General features: G+C 42.1%; 1 protein-coding gene across 5 annotated transcripts in view; it reads right to left on the bottom strand.

Moving 5' to 3' along the window:
- The window catches only part of carmil3 (capping protein regulator and myosin 1 linker 3), an 84454-nt gene that overhangs the window by 23696 nt on the left and 42302 nt on the right, over positions 1–18456 (bottom strand). For all 5 annotated transcript variants that reach the window (XM_029453629.1, XM_029453630.1, XM_029453633.1 and 2 more), the window contains exons 16-24: positions 16641–16717; positions 11510–11614; positions 7908–7977; positions 7719–7800; positions 5136–5232; positions 4992–5046; positions 2607–2779; positions 1636–1704; positions 1168–1261 (exon numbers count right to left, since the gene is read on the bottom strand). In XM_029453629.1, coding sequence (XP_029309489.1) covers positions 1168–1261; positions 1636–1704; positions 2607–2779; positions 4992–5046; positions 5136–5232; positions 7719–7800; positions 7908–7977; positions 11510–11614; positions 16641–16717 — 822 coding nt within the window. The remainder of the gene's footprint in view (positions 1–1167; positions 1262–1635; positions 1705–2606; positions 2780–4991; positions 5047–5135; positions 5233–7718; positions 7801–7907; positions 7978–11509; positions 11615–16640; positions 16718–18456) is intronic.

An 18456-nucleotide genomic window follows, 5' to 3' on the forward strand; every position in this document is an offset into this window, starting at 1 on the left:
GAGCGAGTTATTGCTTTGATTAAATGTGTTGATGAGCTGTATGAAAGGAAACGTCTCTGATGACACGGCCGGGTAACGGCACATCCACACACACGCGAACAGACGGGCAACCACTGTGATCAAATAATGTAAAATGTGTATTGGCGGGCTCTGACAGCGGAGGACATCGATATTCACAGCACATCTTTGTGGTGTAGCAGGAAAGAAGCAGCTGTAGAGATCCCTCCAGTGGGAGTGTTTTAAGTAACAGATTAACAAAAGGTTGAATAAAAATCCGAATCGCAAACGCAAAAATAAAGAATCATCATCAACAGGAGGATTATGGGAGAACAGTCAGGGACATCTTGATAATATTGCAGCTGCACGTTAAATTGACTAAGAGGACCACTTGTTGTCCACTGACCAGCACCAACATCCATCAACACTCTGTGACAGTCTTAACACCCTTGTTTTTACCAACGACCTGTTGATAACACAAGTTTCCAATATGAAGCTGACCTCTACTTTAAAACCTGCAGCGTCCTGGTGTCACGTCTGTTACACAAGCAGGAAGTGAACATGTGCAACAGTTACTCACTATAGATTAATCTCATCATTATTTTCCTGACTGATCCATTGTTCTTGTTTACATCTTCTTCTTGTTTTCTGTTGTCTGACCAACAGTCCCATAACCCAGAGATGTATTACGACATCAGGGGGAGAAAAGCAGCACATTTGAAAAGATGGATAGGAGGTAACGTTTGGCATCTTTGCATGAAAAAATTACTTCAATTGATAGCCAGTGACCGTTTGTCAATCTACTCATTTTTGTACTATGAAAAATACTTTTTGTTCCCCTAAGAATAAGAATATGACGTACAATGAGACACTATATGCAACCCAAATATTTGAAAGGCTCTGAGAAGTAGGTGTCTTTTCATGCAAACCTTTTATTATTATTATTATTATTTTTTTTTAAATGGCACATATCCCATGCAGCAATATAATAATCTATCAAAACGTCCACATTTAATCATCACTTCTAATGCACAAGCACAAAAATGAAAGTCATTCATCAAAGCCATGAATCATCTTCTTTATTGTCAGGTAATGCAACTATCTGCATTTCCATAACACGATGCAGCAAATTTAGACTCCACAAACTGAAAAGGAAAAAGCTCCTCTCACCTTGGTCAGGGCTTGATCCGTCTTCTCCGGGGCGTTGCGGTACGCCTGAGTGACATCACCGAGTGGGAGGGGCATGTACTGAAGGGTGAAGTTGCTGTTTAGCGGAGAGGGAAGGAAGAAGAGACAATATTACCCTTGCAATAACAAACGGGAAGAAATGGTGATGTTAACGAGAACAAACAGGAGAACACCCAGGGCACTTATAAACAGTTGTCTCCAATTCCCTAATATGCGCCCACACACACACACACACACACACACACACCTTGTACACACATTAAAACAAACTGCACAAACACACGCTGAAAAAAGAAAAGAAAAATGACTGGCATGCACATCAGAGGGCTGATGAAACGTTGTGTAAGAGTAAACATTGTACAGAGATGGTTATCTGCCTGCGTATGTGTGTATCTCCTCTTCAAACAGTGCTTGTGTGTGTGTGTGTGCGTGTGCGTGTGTTCGTCTTACTGCTCCAGCGCCCTCGCTACATCTTGCAAGCCTGTCGCTGTGGTGTTGTTGCGATCCCACGTCACACTCCTGAGAGGGATCAAACCAGCAGGAAATAGGGGGAGACGGGTACAGAGAGGGAGAAGAAACGAGATGAGTCACTTTATACACACACACACACACACACACACACAGCGCATAGCATCACAGTTACCGCACTTATCGGACCACGCAGCTGCACACACACGGAAGGATAAACAAGACGAGTCCATATCGCGACATTAAGAATGCATGAACAACTGCCATGCAACTAATGAGCGTCTGTTATTACACAGCGCAGACTCCCCACCTACACTCCGCACCGTCTAACTCCTGTTTTTAAACACATCACTAATTTTTCAGCCCATGTTTCTTTTCCATCATCCTCCTCCTCCTCCTCCTCCTCCTCCTCCTCCTTCCCTCGACTCGCTCTGCCCTAGAAATTCATCAGCTAAACCCAAATCTGACTTCTCTGGTGATCTCCCTCTCCCATCTCTTGAACCCCCCCCCCCCTCCCCTTTTTCTACCTATCTCAGAGTTTCCATCTGCTCCTTCCATTCCTCCACCTTCAAAACATACACTCACGTCTTCACTCAGTCCTTTTATTTCTGGTGCAATACATTGTTTGCCTAAAGGCCATTTCCCCTCCCTCCACAGATTCCCCTCGCTATCCCTCCTACTCCTCAGTCTTACCTTCTTATCTCCTACATTGTTCACTTTCCCCACTCTGTCTTTGAAGCACTGCACTGAACTTACTGTTCTGCTTCTAAGCAACCTCAGTATGTCCTCTCCTCAAACCATACCAACACATTCATTCTCTCATCTGACCTCTAACACCTATTTCTTCCTCCTTATTCTCCTCTGTTAACTGTGTGCTTTGATCTGCAAGGAAAGCCCTCCTTCAGAGTAGTGTTCACACACACACACACACACACACACACACACACACACACCTGAGTGTTGTGTTGATCTGCAGGGCTTTGCTGAGCATCTTGGCCCCAGAGTCCTCCAGGAGGTTGCCGCTCAGGTCGACCTTGCGTAGGCATGCGTTGGAGCCCAGGGCGTTGACCAGCACCGTGCCCCGCTGGCGAAGCCTGGAGTCTGCCAGGGAGAGGGACTGCAGGGCCTGGAGGAGGCAGGAAGAGAGAGAGAGAGAGAGAGAGAGGCGGAACAAGATGAGAGATGATGTGAAAATAACAGATCAAATCACAGACCGGGTCAAAATTAAAAACTGGGACTACGTCGACGGCCAAACAGGGTCAACATTTATTGAACAGGATCGACGTATTTGATAATATTTATATTATCGCGGGCCGGATATACTTGTACCTGGCCTTGAGTTTTACATGTCTGAGCATTAATGTCAATGTTAAAGGTTTTGAGGCTCTTACTGTCGGAGGATCTCGTCATTAAGTGATGACATGTATTCCAGGCAGATTATAGATGGGGCTTTCATTTTCTAAATATCTGGAAATGAGTTGGTGTTTTAATGATTATTACAAAACCTTTCATCTACGTTATTGTATTATGGATTTTGGAAAATCAATAATACAAGAACCTACAAAAACACCATTTTCAGCTCAAACCCTGCAGTTGAATCATTTATTGTTTCTCTAGTTGCTTGGAGACACAGAGCATAACAATCAGCAGCTTATTTGCACTTTCCCGCATTTTGAAGCCTGGGGTGTCGTTCGGTCGTGTGTGTGTGTGTGTGTGTGTGTGTGTGTGTGTGTGTGTGTGTGTGTGTGTGTGTGTGTGTGTGTGTGTGTGTGTGTGTGTGTGTGTGTGTGTGTGTGTGTGTGATAAGCTTATAAATGTGTGTGCTATAAAGTTTGCCTTCAGGATTAAGCGTATGCTACTATTACACGGGTAATCTCACATACTACGAACTGACTGTATGCTCAAGGACCTCTTGTGATTTGCAGTGATTCATAACTTTTGAAAAACCATTATTATTATTATTATTATTATTTAACACCGCCATAGACTGCAGACTCATTCCTCCTCTTACCGGCCGCTAAGGGCCACAAGCAACTGTTTCAGTTTGGATTCTTGTTTCTGTAAAACTATTGTGTTATGTATTCAATCAAACATTACAGCAGAGGTCGTTTAAAACAGAACTTAATACTATTTCTTTCTACAGAGACAGCAAAATACAACATGGTTACACCGGCCGGATACTGCACTCTGCCGAGCGCACTTTTCTGCTTGTGTCTACTTTCTTTTCTTTTGTATTTGTGAACAGTGTGTTTTGCATGAGGACCTTATCTACTATACAATGTGGTGAGCGGTGTCTTCTTGCAGCAGAACATGTTAAGAGTGGAATTGTTTCAGTGTTAAAATTGTTTTTAACAAACGAGCAATTATAAAAAGAATTTGATTGGTTACTTCTCAGTGAAACTAAAGTCTGATTACATTTTTGAATCTCAGAAAGCATTTTAAATGTTAACCAACATATTCATCGAGTGAGTTTTAGCCGTCTCCCATAACATATAATAATAATTTATAATGTAGAGGAATAGTATCCCTAATAGTTTGACATGGCAAGAATTAGAAGTTGTACCAGTCTCATGTCTGTATGTTAATAAGGACGCTGGAGCTAACAGCTGATTAGCTTAGGTTAAATAAAGACTGGAAACAGGGAGGAAATGCAACTTTGTCATTTTTACACTTTGGTTTTTGTACAGTTTAAACCAGACATTACAGTCCATGTTAGATTACGAGATTAAGAGGCGCTGGCTGGTGGGTTTAGCTGACCTGTTGACAGCCAGGCGAGCGGTTTCCCTCCGCTTCAAATGTTTTTGCTAGCTAAACTTAGTGTTTCCTTGTTTGTTCTTATTTACTCACTTTTAAATGATCGATGATGATTTGGAACACTGTTGATTCTGATGTTGGGTTTTCATCACTTGCTGGGCGAGTTGACAAATCGCTGAGAAACTTGGGTGTCCTTCCTCTGAACTTACACAGTGACAACTATCTGTGCCTCTGTTAGTGTGGAGAGCATCGTTGTGAGCTATCACCATCAACAGTGGTAAATAATTGAGTAAGCTCCTTGTCATGCTGGATCTGCAGAGCGGAGAGGAGCGGGAGCCTAGGGAGCCTCGGGAGCCTCGCATAGACACCGAGACCAAATTAATCATTTGCCGAGCCCTCAGCCAACATGACTTGTGTGTCTGTTCGCACCTTGTGTGTGGCAGGTGGGGAGATTGCGCATAAATGCACATGAATAAGGACACAAAAATGTAATCGGTGACAAGTGTGTGCTCATGTGTGCACAGGATATGTGTGTGTAGGCGGGCAGAAGCTTCGTGTAAAATATGTTACGTAATTCAACTCACACACTCTTCCTCTTGCACCAAATGAACCAGTTTTTGCAGAATTTCCTCCAGCACCCTGAGGAGGCAGAGAGAAGAGGAAAACATTCATCATCCGTATTGTCTTCACAAACCATCTGTGCTGCTGGTTCCCCGCGCGGTCCGTACCTGCCCTTGATGTTGAAGTTCTTTCCCAGCATCAGGTGTTTGAGGGAGGGGTGCCTGGAGAACGCTGGGATGACAGCCAGCAAGTCAGCATCCAAACCTGCACACAACACACACACACACACACACACACACCACTGAGTACGAGTGCAACGCCAACAATACTACGTTTTCCCGAGCCCTTTGTGAAAACACACTTCAAAAAGAAGATGGTTAATTACATGTTTATAAAGTACCGAAGAAACTTCACGAGACTTAATGTTTAACACGAACAAGATGAGACGTCAACTTTCATATTAAACTGAAAAAACTCAGATTTGATTGCTGCACACCATTTCTGGGCTGTCACACCAGTGACTCATCATTTACTCTGTCAGGTGCCAACACTTCTGGCTTTCAAAGCTCTTTTTCTTTTTTTCTTTTTTAAATAATCGCACGGTTTCTTTTTGGAACATATCTCACTGCCCACTGAAAATCCAAAATACTCCTAATTAACTGCCCCACTCACATCTTCAAAAGCTCAGGGATGGAGGATGCTGCTAAGAGGAAGTGGTTACCATGGAGAGGTGTTTCAGCAACAAAGACTTAAACGTCTCATTCACAGAGAAAAAACTATCCACGGCTAAATAAACTGACATGCTTCTGATGTGAAGTGAGTTCATTCTTGTGTCAATGACACAAGAGAAGAGGGGAGAGTGGGCTGCACCAGTGTGATGGAGGACACACATATTAATAATTATTAAGTACTCTCCGAGACAGGGATGAGATTAGCTAATAAAGAAGGATTTGGTATTGTACTTTAGAGGTGCAAGTTCACTAATAAATTTGCTATTCATGAAATTAGCAACAGCAATGGACGCTCTTTTTTGTTTAGAAAGTGAAACGACCTGGAAGTAGTGGCAGCCATGATAAGAGCTGGTGGGTCTAAATGCTTAAATACTTCCTCTCTCATCTACTTTAGAGTATGGTACACCGGGCCATCCTTCACCAAAAGGGAAGGAGACAATGCAGTCCCACAATTCCTTGCGGCAGCGCTTGTATACTAAGGATACATTGAAGACATCCTTCGTAGGTGGTGTGATCGTGACTTGTGCAGGAATCCTTAAGTTTGTAGCTGTTATCATTTTCTGTGTTGTAAATAATGTTGCTTAAAGACAAAGTGGTGGTCGCATAGTGCAAGTGTAAATTCTTCACATCCTTCCTTCGCCACATGACATTTTCCAATGTAGTCACGGAAAAGCGGTTCGGAAAAGACAAAGGACGTCATTTCTTTTGTAAGGCAGCCTTGAACATATATATAGAAAAATCCCTAATTTCCTTATGAATGAGTGCATTATTGTTGTTTAATGGAGCACTGCGTTAACTCCAAAGTGGCACTTACTACTCATGCAGCTGTACAGCACTTTTCCTCTCCTATACATTAATGCTAAACACTGTTTGCTGCCGTAGCTGCCTCCACCACCCCGACCTCCTCCTTTGGTACTGTCGATTTAACTAAGCTTTAATGTTCATGCATGTTTATTAAGGGGGATTAGCTCTCCCAGCAGAATCCTTATTGCTGCTCGAATTCTTCTGAGCTTCTTCAAAGAGCAGTGCCTTTTCCGACAAATCGAACTGTATAAGCATTTGATATAAAGTATAATTTCCTTGACGTACGCATATGCATACATAAGTGTCTCTGACCGAATTCTTGTTGTGTTAGTAAAAACATTTCTCTAATTAATTAAAAAAGCCGAGAGCTTAAAGTTGAAAGGATTTTTCTTAACACCAAGTGGGATTCGCATGTAGTGCCATCCTTTAAAGAGGTGCTCCAACAACTTAGTAATGCACTTCAACAAAGTTGGAGTATGCAAACAGAATTTTAAAAACGTGCTAAATCTGTGCAGCAGAGGCCGAGAGATCCTCACTTCATTCTCTAGGATGGTTTAAGCTCCAAAATGCTGGATCCTATCATTTCTAAAAATGCAACTAAGTCTTAAGCCCAAACCGAGATGACATCATTATGACATCAGGCTTAACTTTGTAAAGAACTGCAGAAGACATTACACTAGTGTTCACATCACAGGATCAGTCGTACTGAAAGAACTTCATGAGTAAAATCTGTGGCGACCTGTCAATCCCCAGGTAGTCACGCCCTAAAATATCATCCGTTTTTAATTAAATAGGAAACTCATTTATAAAATACAACTCATGAAGAAGAAAAACCCGTCAGGATAATGTTTACTGAGGAAATAAATCAAGTGAGAAGTCATTTTCTCAGACTTCTATAAAAATCGGTCTTCTTTTTGCCACCAGTGAAGTTGCCCCCTGCTGGCTACTAGACAGAATGCAGTTTTAAGGCACTTTAACATTAGCTTCACCTTTCAGAGCCGGAGGCTGTCTGTCGCTTTGGTGCAAATAATGTTTAGATTGTTCTTTAAAAAAAGGTGCATTTCACATATAAAACCGTACATGCTAGTGCCGGTGGACGGGCTGAAAAAGGGATTTGAATACTCTCCATTAGTAAAATGTGTGTTAATCTGAAAATATACAACAGCAGACCATTTAAGTCCATCCCATGTAGGTGTGCGCAGGCGTATCTCTTACCATTATCAGAGATGTCTAAAGTCCCCACGCAGGAAACTCGAGGAAACAGCTCCTGGATAACACCAGCACCTGCTGACCTCAACTGTGGGAGGGAGAGAGAGAGGAGTGAGACATGATGGGATAGCCACAGGTATCCATCTACGAAGAAGATGAGTTAATATACCTACAGCACAGACTAACTGAGCATACCTCACAGCTGCTGATGTCCAGGTGTAAATCAGCGATATGAGGGTTATTGGACAGACCTAGGAACAGAGCCCTGAGGGAAAACACAGGCAGAGAGACGGGGGAAAGCAAAAGCAGAGAGAGAGGGAGGAGGGTAAGATTAATGGAAAAGCAGAGAGAGGAGAGAACAGAATGATGGGAAGATAAGAAGAAATAGAGGAGAAACAACAGGCAATTAATGGAAAAAGGAAAGGCCAACGTAACAACTAGAAAAACACATAAAAAAAGATCAGTCCCACATGAATCCAATTCGCTTCTTTTCCTCCATTTAACAACCTGAAACATATCATCCGCCCCCTCCCCGCCGCCCCATCCTGCCCACGCATTCTCCTCTGCACACCTAAAAAGTTTTAAAGACGTCTTAAAGGATTTACAGAAAAGTAACTTAAAAAGAAGATTCATAGTTCACCAACTCCCCACTACAAATCCCCTTAAATACCAAATCTTCAATATTTATTCAAGTGGCCAATTGTGTCACACACACACACACACACACACACACACACACACTTGTACATCAAGGCTCTGCTGGAGGTTGTTCCTTTTGCAACGAATACACATTCAAGAGTTCTGCAACATGAGGAGGTGATGAGGAGAAGTGCTAAGTGGGGAGTCCGCTCCTTACATTTTGGCTGAGCTCCATGACGCAGCACACAGTCGTCTCTAGCGTTGGCAGTTTGCTTTGTTTACTCGGCTATTGATCGTGTGTTTTGGCTATGAGAAGCGGCAACAGCAGGCTACACACCTAACACAGAAACTGTAATATAGCAATACTCCATCTAGTCTCATAAAGGAATTTTTTTTTTCCATTTGGCCGCTCTCTTTGAGCTGCTTCAGCTACAGATCTCCTGAAGCTGGTGAGGATACAGAGTCCTGAACAAAGACGCGTCAGCACGGTGGACGCCAGCCAATGCGAAGGCTTCAATCCGTGTCCTCTGATTGAAGGCCAGTGTCCCAACACAATAGAAAATGGCTCCACTGTCGAGGCAAACCTAATACGAGCCTTCATTAAATCTCACTGATGCTTTGGATGCAAACTGCACTCCATATGGTGCGAGCTATTTTAGTGTTCAAGTCTGTATAAAAAAAAAAAAGGATGTTGGATATGAAATGTAAAAAGGCCTTGAGCTGTGATCCTTCTGGTGTGTCGTTTTAAAGTCCAGCATCACGAGGAGACATTTGTTAGCACGAGTGGTCTCAGTCTCATTGTCTGCAGCACAAATAGTTGTCGACACAGAGAGGCGGCATCAGTGAAAAAGTGCTGGTACGAGGTGGACGGTTAGAAATCATGGACGACATGAGTTGCCGTATAAAGTGCTGACATCATGAACCTTCTTCATAGCTAAACATAGCCTAATGGTATTTCAGATCTGTTAACTTTCAATTCACCATTAGCCTGTACGTGCATGTGAGAATACACTGGGTCTAATATTACATTAAAAGGGATATGTCTCCTACACCTCCATATTGGCTCATTTACACTGTTTAATTTTTTAATGAGCTTATTATATGGATTTACTCCTACTGTGTGTGAAATTCATGATAGAAATGATGGGAGATGTATTGTATCTGTCCCATAAAAGATTTTAGCAATACCTTCATTTCTTAAGCCCCGTATAATATTGTCTATAATATTCCAATTAGGACTTTGATTCCTCCGTTATGCATTAGCACTTGGTTTGCGATTGCACATAAATCTGACTGTAGTTAAAGTCTTAGATCGCAAGATTTGGATTCTGTTGCAAGTGCACAGACTGAACTGGGTAAGAAGGCTTCTGTACTCGACTCCCTTCACTTGGAAAAGCCTTTAAAAAAAAAAAAAAAAAAAAAAGGACTTGAAACTAAGAGCATTGGTCTCTCTGCCTGATTTTAAAGCTCTTGGAAGTACGAAGGTGAACGAATCTGTTGGCGCTCGTCACTGTGCGGAGGCGTGTGCTATGTCTTCTTGTCTGTAACTGTTTTGCTGCAGTATTGGCCAGGTCCAAATTGCAAACGAGTTTGTTGATCTCATTGGGTCTCCCCTGGTTCAATTAAAAAGTTAATTAAAGAAAATTGTATCTAATGAGATCTGCATCTATAACTTCTGACTTTATCCTTCAGTTCTTATTCATCTAACAGATCAAACAGTAACAGAGTTTGCCATCTATTGAACATAATATCAGCCTAATATCACATGGACGGTTTGAAGCGTTTGTTACTTCTTGGCTTTTATTAGAGTTTATTGAGCCAACACAGTACGTGCATCCTGTTCAGAGGTTCTCCGAATGACGGGGAAGTAATTATTTGCCAATTGGCTGTCACAGAGGCTAACGTGCGAGTCAAAGCTGATCAGCGTCAGTGGCATGTTCATGACATAATCACATCACGAACGCCACAACTAACACAGCAATAAACAAACTGACCGAACATTTGGTTACCAAATGAGTGAGTACTGGGTATCCACTGATTGTACTACTTTACCGCAGTCAATGGGCTGTTAATCAAACCTTATGTCCTCCCCAAGTACCGATTCTTTATAGACAATATAGGCTCTATAGACAATGAATGAGAGACTGATCTGTCTGTGGACCCAAAGTTTGTTTTCGTGGTGTTCTCAGTTGTGAAACAGATGTACCCATATACTCAGGATATTCCCCTGGGTGCTCTCAGTGTCATGTATAACATCGTTCCCAATTCATTGTCTATGGAGCCAGACTTTACACCCGACGACTTCACAAATTTGAGTTTTACCACTCCAGTTTTTGGATTTGGGAGCGAGTTGTTCATGTTCACTAATATTGTTGGACAGTCTTAGACCACAGCAATAAGATGAATTAATTTGGAAAATGGGCGTAGTTCCCCTTAAAGGCATTTTAAAATAGCGAGTACCGATCCATTACTGGTGCTCCCAAATTGTAAACCCTCAATGTGTGGAACTCATGGAATCATTTTATCGTGAGGCTCTGGATTGCTGTAAATAATGTCAATGACAAAGTAGCTGTACGCAACGTGGATCGGTTACGTCATGATACAATACTATTTTAAAGATGCAGATTCGCCATATTGGATTGGTGCATGACTGTCAATAATGAATCTAATGAATCCCAATGACCACATACCCAGTTCCCCCATTTACGCTGCACGGCTGGATCACTTTCAAACCTGAATATGTTCTTTGACCCTTTTTAGAAGTGGACTTAACATTCTGCTTGGATTTTTAGATGGGGCTTTGGTACCTTTATGACTGGCACTGAAATAATTTGTTCTCCCCCACTTGTGAATCTGCAGAGCTTATTTCTTACAGCTCACTTCATCTGTCAAAACTGGCTGTTTAAAATAAAATCTTCATTTTTGTTTCGATGTGCTTCTCGGATTGTTTTGTTTATTTTAGATTTATTTAAGAAGCATGGCGATCTTATCACCACCCAAGGTTGTTTGGGGGGGGGGGGGGGGGATAAGATCTTTAATACATATTGTGTGCATTTGCTTTGCATGTATATTCTTTTTGACTGTATGGAATCATAATTTAAATGCATATAAAACATGAACACTGAATGAGGTAACCTTAGTCTGTGACAAAGACTCACCTCAGGAAATCTGGAGGGACTTTCACAGAGGCCAGGCTGACGTGGGTCAGGCTGAATGCGGAGCTGAAGAACTGGCGGAAAGTTGGCAGAGAATCTCTCGCTTTCCTGGGAAACAGAACACAAAAAGGAAGATTTGTTTTAAAGCGTGTGGGAGTGAATGGGAAAAGCAGAGACAGCCTGCGAACGTGATTGATGGACCACAATCAGACGGTTAAGACGGACAGAAAATGAAAAGGAGGTGAGCGAAATGACGAGATGCATATACGAGACAAGACGGCGGATGACGGGAGGAGTTGATATGCTGATAGAGTGTGACAGGAACTTTGCATCAGACGAGCAGAGAACTGACAGAGAGATAACTGAACAGCAGGAGCGAGACGCTGCCTGTGACATTTATTATATCAACCAGACACTGAAAGGTGAAGCTGGCCTTAATTACTGCCACCAGTTAAAAAGGTAACATTGACCAATTATCCGACCATCTGCTTGGCATATAGCACATTAGCCCGTCATCAGAGGGACTCACAGAGAAAATGTCTGTGTGCATGTGCAACATTCCTCTGAGCCGTAATACATTAATACAAAGGGACTGCATTCACAGGATGGATGCAGTAAACTGGTTCGGATCCGTGTTTAGAACTTGTCAAAGCAGCCAATCTGCCCCCCCCCGCCCACCACTGCACAAATCATTCCCCACAGGGGAGGGTGAGGAGGGGGTCTGGAGACAAGCGGGAGAAAGTGGTGAGAGGCGAGGGAGGAGGGAGGGAGAGAGAATGAATTTATCTCCCAGAAAAATGAGGTTTGTTTTTCAGGAACAGATTACCTGCTGCCTCTCTGCAGGCAGATGATGTGGTGTTTACTTGCGCAGCAGAATTCTTTTCACCCCTCATCCTTATTAATGAGTATTTTTCAGTTACGAGGCACTTTAGTTAACATGACTCATCATTTCAGAGTTACATTAACTACAATTTCAAAACCACTTCTATTTTCAGATAACTATTCTTTCCGTTTCATGATCCCTTTCTCACTGCAGACATTTGGAGGAAACGCACAGCAGGTGAAACTAATTTGGTTAACGAGGGCTCAGTTCCATATATGGAAAGCTGCTACAGCTGTGCGTTTCTTACCATCACATGTCAAACGCATGCAACATGTTCCCTTCACTTTGATTGGGCTCGTTTTTCTTTTGCTGCAGAATCAATTTACACCAGATGGTTGTGAGTGAATCGTTTTTGCTTTCAAAATAAAAGTCACACATCATAGAGCAACGGAGTTATAAAGAATAACAGCCCTGCTAGCAGCTGTGCGAGGCCATACTAAGGCACAACAGTGCTTTGAGCTACACGCTATCATCAACATGCTAACACTCTCACGGTCAATGGGAAATACTGACTTGTAGCAGGTGTAATGTTTGCCATATGTTTGCTTTCTTCATTTTCCATGTTAGGGTCTTAACAGTTGTGAAATAGCACTGAACACAAAGTACAGCAGCAGTGGATGGGAATGCTGTTAGTTTTGCGGGTAATTCGACATAGAAAGTAAAGTTGAATTGAAAAGTGAAAATGTTAAACTTGCGGAGGCACAAGAAGTAAAAGTCACTAAAGTTATAAGGCGCCATGAATATCTGGATACAATTTTTACAGAAATTAGGGCTGCAACTAACTACTTTTTTCATTATTGATTAATCTTCTGATTTCTTTCAAGATTAAATCGATTGGTGTGAAAAATGTCCAAAGTCTTGAAATGTCTTGTTTTGTCAGTCAAAAAGCCAAAGATATTCAATTCTATAAGATATAAAGCGGAGAAAAGCAGAACATCTCAATATTTGAGAGGATGAAACAGCATTTCTGCCGTTTGTGTGAAAAATGTCTTTCACAATTTATCGATTATCAAAACAGACGAATCGATTAATCGTTGAAGCTCCAACGTCGATCCATCCAATAGTTGAGCTAGTTCAGTCCGGACCAAAGTGGTGGACTGAACTATTCCCAGAGATAAATGAGCTCATTGTTTGTGTAGTCTATTTCTGTATATATGCAAGCATCATTTATATATTATACTACGGATAGTGACCTTTACTACACTAAAACCTGCTGACACTTCAAATACGCTCTTAACTACAGTGTATTTTAGTGTGTCGACTACTGCACAATTGCCAATTCACAAAGTTGTTGCTGAATTATGTACACTAAAAAACAGATTTCTTATGAAGGCAAATGTTGAAACATTTCATACTTTGGTTATACTGTATGTAATATTTACAAGGCCTTTGCCCTGCCCACGTTTTTCAAATACAAGCTTCAGATCTCATCAACTGACACTTCAGCAGCTTCTCCAACACTTAACATTTCACTGAAAACTTATGACACTTAAACTGTTTCAACTTTAAGATAAGAGGTTTCAAGACTCCACATAAGATATTAACGTTTCAAAAGTTTCAACTGCACATTTTCAGTTGTCAGTGCACCATTTACTGTCATGTATTGTATGCCTGATGTAGAATTCTCATTATAACTCATGTAATTTGATGTATTTGCTACAGAAATAGAAACTAATTGAACATTTAAAACTATTAACTAGTATTTACTTTCAGTTTTTTTTAAATGTTTAGCTTTTATACATTTAGTTTGATTTTGTTAGTGCCAGGTATAACGTCTCAGAAGTACGGAGCTACACATACATAGAACATGTGTGGTCGGAGAAGTGTGTAGGAACCACCATAATGTTTAAATCTTTTGATTTGGGGAATCATCTTGAGTACTCTTTCATTACCAGTTTAACTTTAGACCTGAGCTGAAGAGCTCAAATGGCATTCGATGTACTACAATATTTAAATCATGTTCTTCATATTTTTCACCGCTTATTTTCATTTTAGTCTTTAGCTCAGGATAACCCTGCTAAAGCTGATGCAAATTCAAATATCACCTGCCTTTAGCATCACATTTGTATTCCATCTGAACCTCGAGGACATCATAACTGAAACGCTGCTCCACACTCTCCTCTCCGATTACTGAGCCAACTTTCTGCCCATGTGTTTGGCACAGCTGTTTAATTGCTATGAGAGCTGTAATGTGACAGGATGAGAATATAATGAATAATCACTACACCCCACCAATTTCTATTCCGCTTCATCAAATTCCTTTGTGCATATTGCACTGTGAGTATAAGCCCTTATTGCCCTTGTGCGCATGAACCAGTGATTTACACTGACTGGTGTGATTGCACCGTTAGAGATAAGAACATCAGAATTTGATTTAGGACTTGCAGAGTTGGCTTGTAACATGACAAGGATACCAGACACAATTAGCTTTTGGCGAGTGTTCATTTCAAGCCCTACACACACACACAAGATACAAGGTTCAAAAAAATAAAAAATACATCAATGTTTCCCAGATATCAGGCACATGTGTGGTTGATACGGCTGCATGCCTTTCATAATGATCTGACATTCAGCCCACACAGTATATAGCGAGAGGAAAGTAATAAAATAAAATGTGAGATGAAGAAGGGGGAAAAGGGGGAGAGAATTAAGTTATGAGGGGTAAAAAAAATGGGGGTGAGCAATGAATAGTATTGAGGGGAAACCAGGCTGCAGCTGCATTACAAGCCCCTGTCATTGCTATTGTGATAAACTCCCTGTGTGTGGAACGCCAGCTCTTCTTTGACCCATTTGTAATGATTAGCATAGAGCCCGTCAGGAGTCTGTCGATACAGAATAGCTTCTGTCGCATGAGCAGATACAGTGTCACCGTCTCTCTCACAAAACACACTCAAGGGAGCCGTATCAGCAACTTGTTACCACACGTGTACATGCGTGAAACTGCATCTACATGGACTGCTCATTGTTTTGCAAAAGCACCACATCTGTGTGTGTGTGTGTGTGATGTGTGAAGAAGGGGTCAAAGGCAGTCCGTTCCATATTCATTAGCGGCAGCCGGGCGGTTCTTATCAGCTCGGTTCAGCTTTGTGGCTCCACAGCACGGCAGCCGTCTGAGCAGCAGCACTGAGCCACAGTGCATTTAATGCCAGAGGACCGGCAAGAGGTGGGATGAACTATGAAGAGGGGGAGGCAGAGTGGGGGAGGACGAGGGAAGGGATGAGTGGGGAACATGTGAGGAGAAAGAGCAGCGGTACAGAAAGGGGATGAAAGAGGGAAGAGGAGTGATAAGGAAGAGAGGAAGAGGAGAATATATAAGCGGAGAGTGAGGAGGGAGGAAATTGGGGAGAAAAAGAAGTAAAGAGGGTAATAGAGTGGGGGAGGCAGTAAGCAAGGAGAGAGGGATAAGTGGGGAGAAAACAGCCATGGAAAGGGAAAGATGAAAAAAAAGAAATAAACAGACAGAGACGATGGATCAAGTGTGGAACGCTGGAAAATTCATCTTCCTATCAGAGAGTTGTGTGGGCAAGAGCATGAAGTCACATCATAGACATATACGAAGAAAGAAGAAGAAGAAGAAGAAGCGGTGCAACAGACCGGTGCGAAAAGTAAAATATTGACTGAAAGTCGATACAAATAAAAAGAGACGGGGAGAGAGAAAGAGAAATGCAGGCGTGGGAGCCTGGGGATTGGAACAATAATTCCTGTTTAAAATTAGTCTCATTTTTCAACCAACTTCGTCCTCAGTAATTCTGTAATGTAATATGCTGAGCAGGGGAGCTCCTGGGCTCCTGGGGGAGACGACATGATGAGTACCGGAGCCGCTAATGCCTGCTAGCTTGGTAGAAAAGAAAAGACACACGCGTACACCCACACATATATTTTGTAGCTCGCACAAAAAGACAAAAGACTTGTGGGCATGCAAACAAGTGCTTGACAGATGGCAAACTTGTTAGCAAACAGAGACATGTGTACATTGAAGACAGACGGGAGCACATTCTGCACACACAGTATGTATGCGTAGTGAGCCGGGACAAATTAAGGGGGCGAGCCGAGCGTGTGCGCTAATTACATGAGTGAGGTCCAGGGCCAAACACTGATCTACAGCAGAAAATAAATGAGGATGCTCGCTCTGCTCCGCGCCTCCTGAATGGAATTCCTCCAGAGCTGTTTGGCTGAGTCAGAAGAAGGAAACAAGTGGGTTTTTTTCTACAACAACAACAACAGGGATTTACAGTGGAGGAGAACGCCTACCTGTGAGAGAAGGAGTTCTTGGACAGGTTCAGGTAGGAGAGGTCAGCACAGCAGCCTCGCAGCAAGGCCCCAAACAACTGGCAGAGAAACAGAAAGACAGAGGGATCAAAAATGGGTTGCAGTGTGCTCTTTACAGCGAATGCGAGTGTGTTGTGTAACAGTTCTTTTGGCTCTGGAACACTACACAAATGAGTATAGCACAGATTAAAGCTGACACAAATGCAATTTGAACACACTAAAGTGATGCGGCCGTACTGTATTTCTTTCTTGCCAGAAGCCTCTTCAATAAAAATGGCTCTTAATGTGTCATACTAGCGTTATAGATGGCATTGAATAATAGATTTTTCGTAGAAGCCTGACTCTGCAAATTGGTGCGTGAAAAAAAATAAAACAAAATGGAGCAGAACAAATGAGACGTTACCGCTGGTCAAATCAGGACAAAGCAGTCTTGGCAATTTGTTTTAGGATTTATTTGATCCTTTTCCGTGCCATATGGTTAGGGTTTATACAACATGATGCAACCTGGGACAATAAGTTCATACGACCACACACACAGAAGTGTAATGAGCATCTAGCATGCGAGCGCTGAGGAACACGGCAGCATGTCATATTCTCTGAAATAGCACTTTCAGGTAAAAAAACAGCCGCACACACATATTTGTCGTGACGGCTTTGCTTATTATCTGCTGTGAGTTCTAACTGAGATGCCACATTGTTACTGTGTGAGCGAGGCATTTCAACTAAAAAAATTATTTTGTCCGAGAGTCTGAATTGTGACGTCTCAGTCTCGGGGAGAAACGGTGATGGGAGGGATTTGAATCAGGTGGTCATCGACTTGATGAATACATTTCGGGATCAGCTGTATGCAGTGGTCAGACGTGGCATTCCTCAAACAGGCTGCAGCACTTCAGCACACGTCATGTTGATATATGCTGATGCTAAGCAGGTATTTACTCACCTGTGGGCGCCAGTTTTAGTTTAGCATGTAAGCACAAAGTACAGCTGAGGCTGATGGGAACATCATCAGTATTTTGGTCATGTACCGAAGTAATGGACAGATCGGTGAACCCTTAACTTTTCCTGAAGCGCCATCATCAGGTCAAACATTTCAAAGTGAGTCCAGTTCATCCCGAGGGGAACATGACAGATGTCAACCGCATGGTGGCGCTGGAGGAAAAGACAAAAAGACCAACACTGCCACATATTGAGCTGTTGAGCTTTGCAACGATTAAATAAAGCTTAAAAAAAACAAAAAAAAAAGACAGAAATTTTTTACCAATATTGGGAAATAAAAAATGAGAAATAAGGCGTTATTTAGACCCCAATAGTTGGAAATGTTTATGTTTCTGCACATTTCAGGGTTAATGCCCCGTCGCGCCAGCAGCAGTTAAATACAGCAGACAGCAGTTTCTACCATTATTCCAAAGTGTGTACGGAAAGTGCTCATCTGTCTGAGAAGGTCTATGAATTCCTTGATAGCAGGACCAAAATGGGCAATAAGAGTAATTGTATTACACCGAATCACAATCAAGCTGAAACCATAGCAGCAAATTAAATTTGTAATACTGAATATTCATCAAATGTCAAGTTTCACATTACATAAAAACAAATAGAAAATACTGGGCCCGTGTGTAGGCAATTAATTATGTTGGGTCACGTAAAGTTTACCTGCTCATATGATCAACGTGACATCATGCAGCCATTCGTCTACCATCCATCACAGTGCACGTCCAATCAGACTCTCATCTTGTCAAAGTATTGCTCACTTTCAAACTACAGGGCACCGGAAAGTACCAAAAATGAATATACAGGAATC

This window comes from Cottoperca gobio, chromosome 17 (genome assembly GCF_900634415.1).
Source record: "Cottoperca gobio chromosome 17, fCotGob3.1, whole genome shotgun sequence".
Classification (NCBI taxonomy): Eukaryota; Metazoa; Chordata; class Actinopteri; order Perciformes; family Bovichtidae; genus Cottoperca; species Cottoperca gobio.